This window comes from Hemibagrus wyckioides, linkage group LG06 (genome assembly GCF_019097595.1).
Source record: "Hemibagrus wyckioides isolate EC202008001 linkage group LG06, SWU_Hwy_1.0, whole genome shotgun sequence".
In the NCBI taxonomy this organism is placed as follows: Eukaryota; Metazoa; Chordata; class Actinopteri; order Siluriformes; family Bagridae; genus Hemibagrus; species Hemibagrus wyckioides.
Window position 1 is genome coordinate 2,684,091 of NC_080715.1, and position 17,982 is coordinate 2,702,072.

The 17,982-nt window shown below is 44.6% G+C and overlaps 1 protein-coding gene across 4 annotated transcripts in view; it reads left to right on the plus strand.

The window, feature by feature from the left end:
• The first annotated feature begins 1,168 nt into the window (after positions 1-1,168).
• LOC131354039 (histamine N-methyltransferase-like) overlaps positions 1,169-17,982 on the plus strand; it is a 17,962-nt gene continuing 1,148 nt past the window's right edge. Inside the window, exons 1-7 of one of the 4 annotated variants that reach the window (XM_058391267.1) lie at positions 1,272-1,322; positions 1,681-1,761; positions 2,611-2,753; positions 12,807-12,859; positions 13,016-13,123; positions 16,344-16,474; positions 16,667-16,760. In XM_058391267.1, the coding sequence (XP_058247250.1) occupies positions 2,617-2,753; positions 12,807-12,859; positions 13,016-13,123; positions 16,344-16,474; positions 16,667-16,760 (523 nt within the window). In that variant the 5' untranslated portion in view covers positions 1,272-1,322; positions 1,681-1,761; positions 2,611-2,616. Of the gene's footprint in view, positions 1,323-1,680; positions 1,777-1,857; positions 1,909-2,610; positions 2,754-12,806; positions 12,860-13,015; positions 13,124-16,343; positions 16,475-16,666; positions 16,761-17,982 lie in introns of those variants that run through there. The other 3 variants (XM_058391266.1, XM_058391265.1, XM_058391263.1) reach the window with 3 other exon arrangements.

Here is a 17,982-nt window from a genome sequence, read left to right on the forward strand (position 1 = left end):
TCTGCTTATTTGTCCTTCTCTCTGTCTGTCTATGTATCTTCTGTCTGTCTGTTTGTCTGTGTATCATTCTGTCTACTTATCTGTCTGTCTGTCCGTCTGTCTGTCTGTCTACATATCATTCTGTCTAATTATCTGTGTGTCTGTCTGTCTGTCTGTCTAAATATCTTTCTGTCTGCTTATCTATTTGACGCTTCTATTCGAGGAAGATCTGGCAACCTCATGGTCAGGAACTACACGCAGGTGATTATAATAATCTCCATCACGTTGTACCTGCATCACCTGCTGCTCAATATTAGGAAATGTCCAGCAGTAATTATATCCATAAGATCTGGACAGAGTCTGTGAGGCCTGGCTGATGTGCTCCAGATGTTACATCAACACTTACTCTGGTCCTTTAGTGCTAATGGAGCTGATGTTAAATCCTGAATTATAGAACAGCTTCTGCTTGATCTCTACATGCTTCCTAAACCCAGCGTCATTATTCCCTCACGCTAGCTCCTTAGGCTCTGAAGCAAACTTTTAACAGGCGTTATAATGAGTTATAAGGCACGCTCATGATGTCTCACAACCTCACACACAGACTAACACACTAACACAAACTCTGAGAGCTCTGTAAGACAGAGTGGAGAGATGAGGTTAGAGAAGTTTATATTTTTGGACATGAAAGGAAATGAAATGAGAGAAACACAGAGAATGTAGTTCGGGATTTAATAAACCTCTCCAACAAGACTGAACAAATTCTGCTTTATTATTATTATTATTAGTAGTAGTAGTATAAATCTTTGTATTTATTTATTTATTTATTTATTTTATTTTTCCTGGACAAGGAATAGCAGAGTATATGAAGGTATCACAGTCACAGTGTCTCGTGCATTTAGACAAAAAAGTAAAAAAGTTTAGTTAAAAAAAAAAATAAAAACTAATAATAAAATGAAATGACAAAATTAAATTAAATTAAAATGCAATTATATAATATAAAATTAAAAAGAAATAATAAAATTAAATAAAATGAAATTAAATGACATAAAATAAATAAAATGCAATAATATCATAAAATAAAAAGAAAAAATAAAATAAAATGAAATAAAATAAAATAAAATAAGGTAGCAGCAGAGGATTACTCCAGAGGGTAAAGTCTTCTAGGGCTTGTAGTGTGTGTGTGTGTGTGTGTGTGTGTGTGTGTGTGGAATGTAATTCAGTGCATGTCATAAACACAGACACGGTGTTCGGGGTTCCAGCTTTAAGAGCAGAGACAACGGAAGAGCTAAAGATCAGCGAGACTAGAGATTAATAATAATAATAATAATAATAATAATAAAGAGGTGAGTCCTGATTTATTTATTTATTTTATTGTTTATATAGCTGGCATCAATGTAAAGGATTTGACTAGATGAATAAAATAGTAGATTTTAAAAACAGCTTATTTTAAATTGAGCTGTAATGAGTGTATATGTAATGAGGATTATTATGATGATGATGGTTAGAAACACGGCACAGAAACCTTCAATTTCAAGAACGTGGTTTAGATAAAGCTCTTTATATACACACACAAAGTTCTAAATGAGATTTGTGCTGTTATTTTGTCTATGCTGTATTAAGTGTTTAATCATGTTTATATACATCTAAAGTGTCTTAAGAGCTTAAATCAACCTCTGGCTCCTGGTGTGTTTCTTCTTTTAGAGCGTCTCTGAAGTTCTCCTCAACCTAAATCTTTATATCCTGCAGCTGAGGCCAAATCTCTTACACACATCGAGTGTAAAGGTGTTCAGTCTCAAGGTCTTAGTGCTCTCTGCTGTTGTACAGACTTCCACTGGGTCAAAGTTTACAATCTGTCTGTCTCTTTAAATAATCTAATCCTGATCAGAGGTGCTCATGCGCTGGGACGTGGGTGAAACAAAAGAAAAAAATGTTAGTGACACCTCAGATCTTCAGATCTTGTTTGCAGGAGCTTCTCATTTTAACAGCAGAACATCTATGCCACAATCATTAGCATTCCTATTGTTCGTCTTTACTGTTATAATAAGCTTCTGAGAAGGCTTTCCAAAGGTGTTTAGCAGGTTTGAGTTAAAGTCAGAGTCTATGCAGGACACTCCAGTTCTTCCACCTTCTCCAACCTTTACCTCCACACCATGTTTTCATGGAGCTCAGGAGCTTTGTGCCCACGCTGGAACAGGGTTTGCGAATCTTAAGGTCTTAAGTGAAGAAAAACTGTAAAGCTGCACACACACACACACACACACATACACACACACACACAAAAACAAAAAACACATTCTTTAGCACTGTACGCTTCAGAGTTTGTGGGAAAAAACCCACATGGGTTTGAAGGTCAGGGGTGCACATACTTTTGACCACATGGAACCGAGGATTGAATTCTACTTTGAGACAGTAAGGTGAAATCATAATCTCCTTCAGGAACTGCTTCATCCTGGTGGAGTCTTGACACTACTTTATAACACATTCGGAGAAGTTGCAACACTTTCACAACACCACTGTTATCTCACTCAGTTATACATTAAAGATCTGGTGCTTGTGTAAGCGCCGAGGTGCTCATGGATCCGTGTACCAGCCTGGTTTTAAAAAGACCTTCATCGTATTTCTGTGTTTCAGAGAAAGATGGAGGTTCAGAACAGATGTCTGGCAGATGATTACTCCAGATACCTGAAGTCGTTTGAGCTGTTTCTGGAGCGCTCGTCTGAACACCAGTGTATGAGACACTTCATCTGTAATACACTTCCAGACCTCCTGACTACGTATGTACACACACACACACACACACACACACACACACACACACACGTCATGGACCTTTAGTCTTCTGGCATTTTACTCCTTTCTCGTCTCATACACATACAGGGTTGCCAGATTGGTCCATTACTGCTCCTCCTGTGAGATTTGTAATCGTAATATAGTCAGAATGTTTAGATCAGAAAACGATCAAGGTTAGGGTAGGGCTTAGGGGTTAGGTTGTATGATAGAGGGGTTAGGGTAGGGTTCAGGGTGTGATATAGGGTTTAGGGTGTGTGATAGAGGTGTTAGGGTGTGATAGAGGTGTTAGTGTAGGGGTTAGGGTGTGATAGAGGGGTTAGTGTAGGGTTTAGGGTGTGATAGAGGTGTTAGGATGTGATAGAGGTGTTAGTGTAGGGGTTAGGGTGTGATAGAGGTGTTAGGGTGTGATAGAGGTGTTAGTGTAGGGGTTAGGGTGTGATAGAGGGGTTAGGGTGTGATAGAGGGGTTAGTGTAGGGTTTAGGGTGTGATAGAGGTGTTAGGATGTGATAGAGGTGTTAGTGTAGGGGTTAGGGTGTGATAGAGGTGTTAGGGTGTGATAGAGGTGTTAGGGTGAGATAGAGGGGTTAGGGTAGGGTTCAGGGTGTGATATAGGGTTTAGGGTGTGTGATAGAGGAGTTAGGGTGTGATAGAGGTGTTAGTGTAGGGGTTAGGGTGTGATAGAGGGGTTAGTGTAGGGTTTAGGGTGTGATAGAGGTGTTAGGGTGTGATAGAGGTGTTAGTGTAGGGGTTAGGGTGTGATAGAGGTGTTAGTGTAGGGTTTAGGGTGTGATAGAGGTGTTAGTGTAGGGGTTAGGGTGTGATAGAGGTGTTAGTGTAGGGGTTAGGGTGTGATAGAGGTGTTAGGGTGTGATAGAGGTGTTAGTGTAGGGGTTAGGGTGTGATAGAGGGGTTAGGGTGCGATAGAGGGGTTAGTGTAGGGGTTAGGGTGTGATAGAGGTGTTAGGGTGTGATAGAGGTGTTAGTGTAGGGGTCAGGGTGTGATGGAGGTGTTAGGGTGTGATAGAGGTGTTAGTGTAGGGGTTAGGGTGTGATAGAGGTGTTAGGGTGTGATAGAGGTGTTAGTGTAGGGGTTAGGGTGTGATAGAGGTGTTAGTGTAGGGGTTAGGGTGTGATAGAGGTGTTAGGGTGTGATAGAGGTGTTAGTGTAGGGGTTAGGGTGTGATAGAGGTGTTAGTGTAGGGGTCAGGGTGTGATAGAGGGGTTAGTGTAGGGTTTAGGGTGTGATAGAGGTGTTAGGATGTGATAGAGGTGTTAGTGTAGGGGTTAGGGTGTGATAGAGGTGTTAGGGTGTGATAGAGGTGTTAGGGTGAGATAGAGGGGTTAGGGTAGGGTTCAGGGTGTGATATAGGGTTTAGGGTGTGTGATAGAGGAGTTAGGGTGTGATAGAGGTGTTAGTGTAGGGGTTAGGGTGTGATAGAGGGGTTAGTGTAGGGTTTAGGGTGTGATAGAGGTGTTAGGGTGTGATAGAGGTGTTAGTGTAGGGGTTAGGGTGTGATAGAGGTGTTAGGGTGTGATAGAGGTGTTAGTGTAGGGGTTAGGGTGTGATAGAGGTGTTAGTGTAGGGGTTAGGGTGTGATAGAGGTGTTAGGGTGTGATAGAGGTGTTAGTGTAGGGGTTAGGGTGCGATAGAGGGGTTAGTGTAGGGGTTAGGGTGTGATAGAGGTGTTAGGGTGTGATAGAGGTGTTAGTGTAGGGGTCAGGGTGTGATAGAGGTGTTAGGGTGTGATAGAGGTGTTAGGGTGTGATAGAGGTATTATTGTAGGGGTTAGGGTGTGATAGAGGTGTTAGGGTGAGATAGAGGGGTTAGGGTAGGGTTCAGGGTGTGATATAGGGTTTAGGGTGTGTGATAGAGGAGTTAGGGTGTGATAGAGGTGTTAGTGTAGGGGTTAGGGTGTGATAGAGGGGTTAGTGTAGGGGTTAGGGTGTGATAGAGGGGTTAGGGTGCAATAGAGGGGTTGGTGTAGGGGTTAGGGTGTGATAGAGGGGTTAGTGTAGGGGTTAGGGTGTGATAGAGGGGTTAGGGTGCGATAGAGGGGTTGGTGTAGGGGTTAGGGTGTGATAGAGGTGTTAGTGTAGGGGTTAGTGTGTGATAGAGGTGTTAGTGTAGGGGTTAGGGTGTGATAGAGGTGTTAGTGTAGGGGTTAGGGTGTGATAGAGGGGTTAGTGTAGAGGTTAGGGTGTGATAGAGGGGTTAGTGTAGGGGTTAGGGCGTGATAGAGGGGTTAGTGTAGGGGTTAGGGTGTGATAGAGGGGTTAGGGTGTGATAGAGGGGTTAGTGTAGGGGTTAAGGTGTGATAGAGGTGTTAGTGTAGGGGTTAGGGTGTGATAGAGGGGTTAGTGTAGGGGTTAGGGTGTGATAGAGGTGTTAGTGTAGGGGTTAGGGTGTGATAGAGGGGTTAGTGTAGGGGTTAGGGTGTGATAGAGGGGTTAGTGTAGGGGTTAGGGTGTGATAGAGGGGTTAGTGTAGGGGTTAGAGTGTGATAGAGGTGTTAGGGTGTGATAGAGGGGTTAGTGTAGGGGTTAAGGTGTGATAGAGGGGTTAGGGTGTGATAGAGGGGTTAGTGTAGGGGTTAGTGTGTGATAGAGGGGTTAGTGTAGGGGTTAGGGTGTGATAGAGGAGTTAGTGAGTGTGATAGAGGAGTTAGTGAGTGTGATAGAGGGGTTAGTGAGTGTGATAGAGGGGTTAGTGTAGGGGTTAGTGTGTGATAGAGGGGTTAGTGAGTGTGATAGAGGAGTTAGTGAGTGTGATAGAGGGGTTAGTGTAGGGGTTAGTGTGTGATAGAGGAGTTAGTGAGTGTGATAGAGGGGTTAGTGTAGGGGTTAGGGTGTGATAGAGGGGTTAGTGTAGGGGTTAGTGTGTGATAGAGGGGTTAGTGAGTGTGATAGAGGGGTTAGTGTAGGGGTTAGGGTGTGATAGAGGAGTTAGTGAGTGTGATAGAGGAGTTAGTGAGTGTGATAGAGGGGTTAGTGTAGGGGTTAGTGTGTGATAGAGGGGTTAGTGAGTGTGATAGAGGAGTTAGTGAGTGTGATAGAGGAGTTAGTGAGTGTGATAGAGGGGTTAGTGAGTGTGATAGAGGAGTTAGTGAGTGTGATAGAGGAGTTAGTGAGTGTGATAGAGGGGTTAGTGAGTGTGATAGAGGGGTTAGTGAGTGTGATAGAGGGGTTAGTGAGTGTGATAGAGGGGTTAGTGAGTGTGATAGAGGGGTTAGTGTAGGGGTTAGGGTGTGATAGAGGAGTTAGTGAGTGTGATAGAGGGGTTAGTGAGTGTGATAGAGGGGTTAGTGAGTGTGATAGAGGGGTTAGTGTGTGTTATAGAGGAGTTAGTGAGTGTGATAGAGGGGTTAGTGAGTGTGATAGAGGGGTTAGTGTAGGGGTTAGGGTGTGATAGAGGGGTTAGTGAGTGTGATAGAGGGGTTAGTGTAGGGGTTAGGGTGTGATAGAGGGGTTAGTGAGTGTGATAGAGGGGTTAGTGTAGGGGTTAGTGTGTGATAGAGGAGTTAGTGAGTGTGATAGAGGGGTTAGTGAGTGTGATAGAGGGGTTAGTGAGTGTGATAGAGGGGTTAGTGAGTGTGATAGAGGAGTTAGTGAGGGTGATAGAGGGGTTAGTGTAGGGGTTAGGGTGTGATAGGGGAGTTAGTGAATGTGATAGAGGGGTTAGTGAGTGTGATAGAAGAGTTAGTGAGTGTGATAGAGGGGTTAGTGAGTGTGATAGAGGGGTTAGTGAGTGTGATAGAGGGGTTAGTGAGTGTGATAGAGGGGTTAGTGTAGGGGTTAGGGTGTGATAGAGGAGTTAGTGAGTGTGATAGAGGGGTTAGTGAGTGTGATAGAGGGGTTAGTGAGTGTGATAGAGGGGTTAGTGAGTGTTATAGAGGAGTTAGTGAGTGTGATAGAGGGGTTAGTGAGTGTGATAGAGGGGTTAGTGTAGGGGTTAGGGTGTGATAGAGGGGTTAGTGAGTGTGATAGAGGGGTTAGTGTAGGGGTTAGGGTGTGATAGAGGGGTTAGTGAGTGTGATAGAGGAGTTAGTGAGTGTGATAGAGGGGTTAGTGAGTGTGATAGAGGGGTTGGTGTAGGGGTTAGTGTGTGATAGAGGGGTTAGTGAGTGTGATAGAGGGGTTAGTGAGTGTGATAGGGGAGTTAGTGAATGTGATAGAGGGGTTAGTGAGTGTGATAGAAGAGTTAGTGAGTGTGATAGAGGGGTTAGTGTAGGGGTTAGTGTGTGATAGAGGGGTTAGTGAGTGTGATAGAGGGGTTAGTGTAGGGGTTAGTGTGTGATAGAGGAGTTAGTGAGTGTGATAGAGGGGTTAGTGTAGGGGTTAGGGTGTGATAGAGGAGTTAGTGAGTGTGATAGAGGGGTTAGTGAGTGTGATAGAGGGGTTAGTGTAGGGGTTAGGGTGTGATAGAGGAGTTAGTGAGTGTGATAGAGGAGTTAGTGAGTGTGATAGAGGGGTTAGTGAGTGTGATAGAGGGGTTAGTGAGTGTGATAGAGGAGTTAGTGAGTGTGATAGAGGGGTTAGTGTGTGATAGAGGGGTTAGTGAGTGTGATAGAGGGGTTAGTGAGTGTGATAGAGGAGTTAGTGAGTGTGATAGAGGAGTTAGTGAGTGTGATAGAGGAGTTAGTGAGTGTGATAGAGGAGTTAGTGAGTGTGATAGAGGGGTTAGTGAGTGTGATAGAGGGGTTAGTGAGTGTGATAGAGGAGTTAGTGAGTGTGATAGAGGAGTTAGTGAGTGTGATAGAGGAGTTAGTGAGTGTGATAGAGGGGTTAGTGAGTGTGATAGAGGAGTTAGTGAGTGTGATAGAGGGGTTAGTGAGTGTGATAGAGGGGTTGGTGTAGGGGTTAGTGTGTGATAGAGGGGTTAGTGAGTGTGATAGAGGGGTTAGTGAGTGTGATAGGGGAGTTAGTGAATGTGATAGAGGGGTTAGTGAGTGTGATAGAGGAGTTAGTCAGTGTGATAGAGGGGTTAGTGAGTGTGATAGAGGGGTTAGTGTAGGGGTTAGGGTGTGATAGAGGGGTTAGTGAGTGTGATAGAGGGGTTTGTGTAGGTGTTAGTGCGTGATAGAGGAGTTAGTGAGTGTGATAGAGGGGTTAGTGTAGGGGTTAGGGTGTGATAGAGGAGTTAGTGAGTGTGATAGAGGAGTTAGTGAGTGTGATAGAGGGGTTAGTGTAGGGGTTAGTGTGTGCTAGAGGGGTTAGTGAGTGTGATAGAGGAGTTAGTGAGTGTGATAGAGGGGTTAGTGAGTGTGATAGAGGAGTTAGTGAGTGTGATAGAGTGGTTAGTGTGTGATAGAGGGGTTAGTGAGTGTGATAGAGGAGTTAGTGAGTGTGATAGAGGAGTTAGTGAGTGTGATAGAGGAGTTAGTGAGTGTGATAGAGGAGTTAGTGAGTGTGATAGAGGGGTTAGTGAGTGTGATAGAGGAGTTAGTGAGTGTGATAGAGGGGTTAGTGAGTGTGATAGAGGGGTTGGTGTAGGGGTTAGTGTGTGATAGAGGGGTTAGTGAGTGTGATAGAGGGGTTAGTGAGTGTGATAGGGGAGTTAGTGAATGTGATAGAGGGGTTAGTGAGTGTGATAGAGGAGTTAGTCAGTGTGATAGAGGGGTTAGTGAGTGTGATAGAGGGGTTAGTGTAGGGGTTAGGGTGTGATAGAGGGGTTAGTGAGTGTGATAGAGGGGTTTGTGTAGGTGTTAGTGCGTGATAGAGGAGTTAGTGAGTGTGATAGAGGGGTTAGTGTAGGGGTTAGGGTGTGATAGAGGAGTTAGTGAGTGTGATAGAGGAGTTAGTGAGTGTGATAGAGGGGTTAGTGTAGGGGTTAGTGTGTGCTAGAGGGGTTAGTGAGTGTGATAGAGGAGTTAGTGAGTGTGATAGAGGGGTTAGTGAGTGTGATAGAGGGGTTAGTGTAGGGGTTAGTGTGTGATAGAGGGGTTAGTGAGTGTGATAGAGGAGTTAGTGAGTGTGATAGAGGGGTTAGTGAGTGTGATAGAGGGGTTGGTGTAGGGGTTAGTGTGTGATAGAGGGGTTAGTGAGTGTGATAGGGGAGTTAGTGAATGTGATAGAGGGGTTAGTGAGTGTGATAGAAGAGTTAGTGTGTGATAGAGGGGTTAGTGAGTGTGATAGAGGGGTTAGTGTAGGGGTTAGTGTGTGATAGAGGGGTTAGTGAGTGTGATAGAGGAGTTAGTGAGTGTGATATAGGAGTTAGTGAGTGTGATAGAGGGGTTAGTGAGTGTGATAGAGGGGTTAGTGAGTGTGATAGAGGGGTTAGTGTAGGGGTTAGGGTGTGATAGAGGAGTTAGTGAGTGTGATAGAGGGGTTAGTGTAGGGGTTAGTGTGTGATAGAGGGGTTAGTGTAGGGGTTAGTGTGTGATAGAGGGGTTAGTGAGTGTGATAGAGGAGTTAGTGAGTGTGATGGAGGAGTTAGTGAGTGTGATAGAGGGGTTAGTGTAGGGGTTAGTGTGTGATAGAGGGGTTAGTGAGTGTGATAGAGGAGTTAGTGAGTGTGATAGAGGGGTTATTGAGTGTGATAGAGGAGTTAGTGAGTGTGATAGAGGGGTTAGTGAGTGTGATAGAGGGGTTAGTGAGTGTGATAGAGGGGTTAGTGTAGGGGTTAGGGTGTGATAGAGGGGTTAGTGAGTGTGATAGAGGGGTTAGTGTAGGGGTTAGTGTGTGATAGAGCAGTTAGTGAGTGTGATAGAGGAGTTAGTGAGTGTGATAGAGGAGTTAGTGAGTGTGATAGAGGGGTTAGTGAATGTGATAGAGGGGTTAGTGTAGGGGTTAGGGTGTGATAGAGGGGTTAGTGAGTGTGATAGAGGGGTTAGTGTAGGGGTTAGTGTGTGATAGAGGAGTTAGTGAGTGTGATAGAGGGGTTAGTGAGTGTGATAGAGGGGTTATTGAGTGTGATAGAGGAGTTAGTGAGTGTGATAGAGGAGTTAGTGAGTGTGATAGAGGGGTTAGTGAGTGTGATAGAGGAGTTAGTGAGTGTGATAGAGGGGTTAGTGAGTGTGATAGAGGAGTTAGTGAGTGTGATAGAGGGGTTAGTGAGTGTGATAGAGGAGTTAGTGAGTGTGATAGAGGGGTTAGTGAGTGTGATAGAGGGGTTAGTGTAGGGGTTAGTGTGTGATAGAGGGGTTAGTGAGTGTGATAGAGGAGTTAGTGAGTGTGATAGAGGGGTTAGTGAGTGTGATAGAGGAGTTAGTGAGTGTGATAGAGGAGTTAGTGAGTGTGATAGAGGGGTTAGTGAGTGTGATAGAGGGGTTAGTGTAGGGGTTAGTGTGTGATAGAGGGGTTAGTGAGTGTGATAGAGGAGTTAGTGAGTGTGATAGAGGAGTTAGTGAGTGTGATAGAGGAGTTAGTGAGTGTGATAGAGGAGTTAGTGAGTGTGATAGAGGGGTTATTGAGTATGATAGAGGGGTTAGTGAGTGTGATAGAGGAGTTAGTGAGTGTGATAGAGGAGTTAGTGAGTGTGATAGAGGGGTTAGTGAGTGTGATAGAGGAGTTAGTGAGTGTGATAGAGGGGTTAGTGAGTGTGATAGAGGAGTTAGTGAGTGTGATAGAGGGGTTAGTGTAGGGGTTAGTGTGTGATAGAGGAGTTAGTGAGTGTGATAGAGGGGTTAGTGAGTGTGATAGAGGGGTTATTGAGTATGATAGAGGAGTTAGTGAGTGTGATAGAGGAGTTAGTGAGTATGATAGAGGAGTTAGTGAGTATGATAGAGGAGTTAGTGAGTATGATAGAGGAGTTAGTGAGTATGATAGAGGAGTTAGTGAGTGTGATAGAGGGGTTAGTGTAGGGGTTAGTGTGTGATAGAGGAGTTAGTGAGTGTGATAGAGGAGTTAGTGAGTGTGATAGAGGGGTTAGTGAGTGTGATAGAGGGGTTATTGAGTGTGATAGAGGAGTTAGTGAGTGTGATAGAGGAGTTAGTGAGTGTGATAGAGGGGTTAGTGAGTGTGATAGAGGAGTTAGTGAGTGTGATAGAGGGGTTATTGAGTGTGATAGAGGAGTTAGTGAGTGTGATAGAGGGGTTAGTGAGTGTGATAGAGGGGTTATTGAGTGTGATAGAGGAGTTAGTGAGTGTGATAGAGGGGTTAGTGTAGGGGTTAGTGTGTGATAGAGGGGTTAGTGAGTGTGATAGAGGAGTTAGTGAGTGTGATAGAGGGGTTAGTGAGTGTGATAGAGGGGTTATTGAGTGTGATAGAGGAGTTAGTGAGTGTGATAGAGGGGTTAGTGTAGGGGTTAGTGTGTGATAGAGGGGTTAGTGAGTGTGATAGAGGAGTTAGTGAGTGTGATAGAGGGGTTAGTGAGTGTGATAGAGGAGTTAGTGAGTGTGATAGAGGAGTTAGTGAGTGTGATAGAGGGGTTAGTGAGTGTGATAGAGGGGTTAGTGTAGGGGTTAGTGTGTGATAGAGGGGTTAGTGAGTGTGATAGAGGAGTTAGTGAGTGTGATAGAGGAGTTAGTGAGTGTGATAGAGGAGTTAGTGAGTGTGATAGAGGAGTTAGTGAGTGTGATAGAGGGGTTATTGAGTATGATAGAGGGGTTAGTGAGTGTGATAGAGGAGTTAGTGAGTGTGATAGAGGAGTTAGTGAGTGTGATAGAGGGGTTAGTGAGTGTGATAGAGGAGTTAGTGAGTGTGATAGAGGGGTTAGTGAGTGTGATAGAGGAGTTAGTGAGTGTGATAGAGGGGTTAGTGTAGGGGTTAGTGTGTGATAGAGGAGTTAGTGAGTGTGATAGAGGGGTTAGTGAGTGTGATAGAGGGGTTATTGAGTATGATAGAGGAGTTAGTGAGTGTGATAGAGGAGTTAGTGAGTGTGATAGAGGGGTTAGTGTAGGGGTTAGTGTGTGATAGAGGGGTTAGTGAGTGTGATAGAGGAGTTAGTGAGTGTGATAGAGGAGTTAGTGAGTGTGATAGAGGGGTTAGTGTAGGGGTTAGTGTGTGATAGAGGGGTTAGTGAGTGTGATAGAGGAGTTAGTGAGTGTGATAGAGGAGTTAGTGAGTGTGATAGAGGGGTTAGTGAGTGTGATAGAGGGGTTAGTGTAGGGGTTAGTGTGTGATAGAGGGGTTAGTGAGTGTGATAGAGGTGTTAGTGAGTGTGATAGAGGGGTTAGTGAGTGTGATAGAGGACTTAGTGAGTGTGATAGAGGGGTTAGTGAGTGTGATAGAGGAGTTAGTGAGTGTGATAGAGGAGTTAGTGAGTGTGATAGAGGAGTTAGTGAGTGTGATAGAGGGGTTAGTGAGTGTGATAGAGGAGTTAGTGAGTGTGATAGAGGGGTTAGTGAGTGTGATAGAGGACTTAGTGAGTGTGATAGAGGAGTTAGTGAGTGTGATAGAGGGGTTAGTGAGTGTGATAGAGGAGTTAGTGAGTGTGATAGAGGGGTTAGTGAGTGTGATAGAGGGGTTAGTGAGTGTGATAGAGGAGTTAGTGAGTGTGATAGAGGGGTTAGTGAGTGTGATAGAGGAGTTAGTGAGTGTGATAGAGGGGTTAGTGAGTGTGATAGAGGACTTAGTGAGTGTGATAGAGGAGTTAGTGAGTGTGATAGAGGGGTTAGTGAGTGTGATAGAGGGGTTAGTGAGTGTGATAGAGGAGTTAGTGAGTGTGATAGAGGGGTTAGTGTAGGGGTTAGTGTGTGATAGAGGGGTTAGTGAGTGTGATAGAGGAGTTAGTGAGTGTGATAGAGGGGTTAGTGAGTGTGATAGAGGAGTTAGTGAGTGTGATAGAGGGGTTAGTGAGTGTGATAGAGGAGTTAGGGACATCTTGTCTGCAAGAAAATTTTATGTTATAGATTTGTGTGTGATTTCAAATCTGTTTTTTATTTAAATGTGGATGTAAATTAGTTATATTGTTGTAAAGAAGCGACAAATCCAAACACTCGACTGATTCTATAGTGCATGTGGTCCAACTTTTCTTCGGTTCACGACTTTAATTCCCCAAAACTAATTAAAATTTATAACTCTGGTGTTCTGATTATTATAATATTGAATTAATATATTATTCTCTCTCTCTCTCTCTCTCTCTCTCTCTCTCTCTCAGTGTTGGAGTAGGAAAATCCTCTCTGAATGTGATGGGAGTGGGAAGTGGAGCAGGTATAAATCTTTTATTGTTATATTATTATAATATTATATTTTTATTATTATTATTATTATTATTATTATTATTATTATTATTATTAATACAGTTCTATCACAGTGTAACCATATGACACACACACACATACACACACACACACACACTGTCTGCAGGCGAGATTGATCTGGAAATCCTCACCCAGCTGCACACTAAACATCCTGAGGCCCGAGTGGAGAACGATGTGGTGGAACCCAGCGGGGACATGCTGTATAAATATAAAGGTTACACACTCACACAGCTGCTCTTTATTCTGGATCTCTGTCAGGATGAGTGTTTCAGCTCCACTAGGATTTAACACAACATACATGAAACATTTGCACATGTGTACAGGACTCTAGAGTTAGCAATGCTGTAGTGAATGGTGTAGGGTGTAGGGTTGATGGTGTAGGGTGTAGGGTTGATGGTGTAGGGTTGATGGTGTTGGGTGAATGGTGTAGGGTTGATGGTGTTGGGTGAATGGTGTAGGGTTGATGATGTAGGGTGAATGGTGTAGGGTTGATGATGTTGGGTGAATGGTGTAGGGTTGATGATGTAGGGTGAATGGTGTAGGGTTGATGATGTTGGGTGAATGGTGTAGGGTTGATGATGTAGGGTGAATGGTGTAGGGTGTAGGGTGTAGGGTTGATGGTGTAGGGTGAATGGTGTAGGATGAATGGTGTAGGGTGTAGGGTTGATGGTGTAGGGTTGATGGTGTTGGGTGAATGGTGTAGGGTTGATGGTGTAGGGTGAATGGTGTATGGTGTAGGGTTGATGGTGTAGGATGAATGGTGTAGGGTGTAGGGTTGATGGTGTAGGGTTGATGGTGTTGGGTGAATGGTGTAGGGTTGATGGTGTAGGGTGAATGGTGTATGGTGTAGGGTTGATGGTGTCGGGTGAATGGTGTAGGATGGATGGTGTAGGGTGTAGGGTTGATGGTGTAGGGTGTAGGGTGAATGGTGTAGGGTGTAGGGTTGATGGTGTAGGGTGAATGGTGTAGGGTTGATGGTGTTGGGTGAATGGTGTAGGGTGAATGGTGTAGGGTGTAGGGTTGATGGTGTTGGGTGAATGGTGTAGGGTGTAGGGTTGATGGTGTTGGGTGAATGGTGTAGGGTGTAGGGTTGATGGTGTTGGGTGAATGGTGTTGGGTGAATGGTGTAGGGTGAATGGTGTAGGGTGTAGGGTTGATGGTGTAGGGTGAATGGTGTAGGGTTGATGGTGTTGGGTGAATGGTGTAGGGTGTAGGGTTGATGGTGTTGGGTGAATGGTGTAGGGTGTAGGGTTGATGGTGTTGGGTGAATGGTGTAGGGTTGATGGTGTTGGGTGAATGGTGTAGGGTGTAGGGTTGATGGTGTTGGGTGAATGGTGTAGGGTGTAGGGTTGATGGTGTTGGGTGAATGGTGTAGGGTTTAGGGTTAATGGTGTAGAGTGTAGAGTTTATGGTGTAGGGTGTAGGGTTAATGGTGTAGAGTTTAGGGTGTAGGGTGAATGGTGTAGGGTTGATGGTGTTGGGTGAATGGTGTAGGGTGTAGGGTTGATGGTGTAGGGTGAATAGTGTAGGGTTGATGGTGTAGGGTGAATGGTGTAGGGTTGATGGTGTAGGGTGAATGGTGTAGGGTTGATGGTGTTGGGTGAATGGTGTAGGGTGTAGGGTTGATGGTGTAGGGTGAATGGTGTAGGGTTGATGGTGTTGGGTGAATGGTGTAGGGTGTAGGGTTGATGGTGTAGGGTTGATGGTGTAGGGTGAATGGTGTAGGGTGTAGGGTTGATGGTGTAGGGTGAATGGTGTAGGGTGTAGGGTTGATGGTGTAGGGTGAATGGTGTAGGGTTGATGGTGTAGGGTGAATGGTGTAGAGTGTAGAGTTTATGGTGTAGGGTGTAGGGTTGATGGTGTAGGGTGAATGGTGTAGGGTGTAGGGTTGATGGTGTAGGGTGAATGGTGTAGGGTTGATGGTGTAGGGTGAATGGTGTAGGGTGAATGGAGTAGGGTTTAGGGTTAATGGTGTAGGGTGAATGGTGTAGGGTTGATGGTGTTGGGTGAATGGTGTAGGGTGTAGGGTTGATGGTGTAGGGTGAAGGGTGTAGGGTTGATGGTGTTGGGTGAATGGTGTAGGGTGTAGGGTTGATGGTGTAGGGTGAATGGTGTAGGGTGTAGGGTTGATGGTGTAGGGTGTAGGGTTGATGGTGTTGGGTGAATGGTGTAGGGTGTAGGGTTGATGGTGTAGGGTGAATGGTGTAGGGTGTAGGGTTGATGGTGTTGGGTGAATGGTGTAGGGTGTAGGGTTGATGGTGTAGGGTGAAGGGTGTAGGGTTGATGGTGTTGGGTGAATGGTGTAGGGTGTAGGGTTGATGGTGTTGGGTGAATGGTGTAGGGTGTAGGGTTGATGGTGTAGGGTGAATGGTGTAGGGTTGATGGTGTAGGGTGAATGGTGTAGGGTGAATGGAGTAGGGTTTAGGGTTAATGGTGTAGAGTGTAGAGTTTATGGTGTAGGGTGTAGGGTTAATGGTGTAGAGTTTAGTGTGCAGGATGTAAATGGAATAGTGAATTGCTCAAGGTTAGGTTTTGAATGTAGTGTTATTTAGAATTTATTTCGAATTTTGGATGTATTTTGTACAGGCTACACCCAGAATGCCTTTTCTCCTTATTTTTGATTATGTGTAAATTTTTGGAATTTTGAGTTCTATTTTGATTTTGTTGGTATTTGTGATGTAGATTATGTTTATATACAGATCAGGGGTAGTTTTATGGTTCGGTTAAGGTTAGAAATGGGATTAGGATTACAGGTTGGGGCTTTTGGAATGGGGTAAGAGATTGGGGTTAAGGTTAGGTTGGGGTTAAGGGTGATAAAGGGGTTAGTGTAGGGGTTAGGGTGTGTGATAGAGGGGTCAGGGTAGGGGTTAGTGTAGGGGTTAGGGTGTGTGATAGAGGGGTCAGGGTAGGGGTTAGTGTAGGGGTTAGTGTAGGGGTTAGGGTGTATGATAGAGGGGTCAGGGTAGGGGTTAGTGTAGGGGTTAGGGTGTGTGATAGAGGGGTCAGGGTAGGGGTTAGTGTAGGGGTTAGGGTGTGTGATAGAGGGGTCAGGGTAGGGGTTAGTGTAGGGGTTAGGGTGTATGATAGAGGGGTCAGGGTAGGGGTTAGTGTAGGGGTTAGGGTGTATGATAGAGGGGTCAGGGTAGGGGTTAGGGTGTATGATAGAGGGGTCAGGGTAGGGGTTAGGGTGTATGATAGAGGGGTCAGGGTAGGGGTTAGTGTAGGGGTTAGGGTGTGTGATAGAGGGGTTAGGGGAGAAGGGTTAGGGTGTGTGATAGAGGAATAAATAGGATATATACTGTACATAATTTACACACATCCTTTAGAGCAGTTCTTTTATTTAAAGTTGTTTGTAAACAGTTGTTTATTAGATGTTCTGTATTTTTTTGTAAACACCAGCAGCATGTTTTACTCACATCACACACACTGCTCAGATTTAGTAGTGAAGACGCCGGGCCTCGATCACATCACCTTCAGGTTTAATAAGATGACAGCGTCCGAGTTCGAGAGCGACTGGAAGCAGAGGAACACTGACCGGAAGCTGGACTTCATCCACATGATTCAGGTTGGTGAATAAATTGAATTTTACAACTGAACTGAACGACTTTAAATATAACTATTAACAGATAAAAAGTACAATGCAACATATTTTACTTAATAAAAAGTTGGATTCAGTGTCAGAGGAATAAAAGAGTGACCCGTTTAGGTCACTTTAATGTCCCATTGTTGAATAATAAGGAAACGTCTCACTCCTCAGATGCTGTACTACGTGAACGATCCCGAGGCGACGGTTTCCTTCTTCAGGAGCTTACTGCACAAAGACGGCAAACTCCTCATCATCCTGGTCTCAGGTAAACACACCACACACACACACACACACACACACACACACACACACCACACACACACACACACACACCACACACACACACACACACACACACACACACACACACACACACACACACACACACACACACACACACACACACACACACACACACACACACACACACACACACACACACACACACACACACCACACACACCACACACACACACACACACACACCACACACACACACACACACCACATACATACACACACACACACACACACACACACACCACACACACACACACACACACACACCACACACACACACACACACACACACCACACACACACACACACACACACACACCACACACACACACACACACACACACCACACACACACACACACACACCACACACACACACACCACACACACACACACACACACACACACACACACACACACACACACACACACACACACACACACACACACACACACACACACACACACACACACACACACACACACACACACACACACACACACACACACACACACACACACACACACACACACACACACACACCACACACACACACACACACCACACACACACACACACACACACACACAGATTAATGTTGTACTGATTAATTTATCAGTTGTGAGGTTTAATAAATATGAAACCCAGGGCAGGTTGTGTAATCCAGAGCTAGCCTGCTAAGACTTTGGCTAATTTACTCCACCCCCTGAAGGTGAAGGTTAGATGGCCGGTTATTGAGAATCATCATTTCCTTTTAATTTTCACGTCACAAATTCACAATTTAATCACAAAGAATCGACTGAATAATATATAAATATTAAAATGTAATTAACACTGTCTACTAGCTCCAGGTCTCATTGCAACACAGTGTTATTGTGTTTGTTGGGAAAATATCCAATCTGGCAACCCGACTCTGTCGTGCTAGTTCGGATTTATTTACTAGAGAGTTATCTGTACACAGTCTTCCCAAATGTTTCTTTATTAGCTAATTAGCGTACTGGTAATTGTTGCTCAGATCACTCAGGTGAAATCAGACAGACTGAGGAAGACTTCCTCTTCACGTCCTCATGAGGAGTCACACAAGTGCACACTTACAGTCTAAGTCGAAATGTTTTGTACCTTTCATTTAGTCTTATGGACCCAATATGAAAAATTCTCATTAATTTTAAACAAAAACATATAAATAA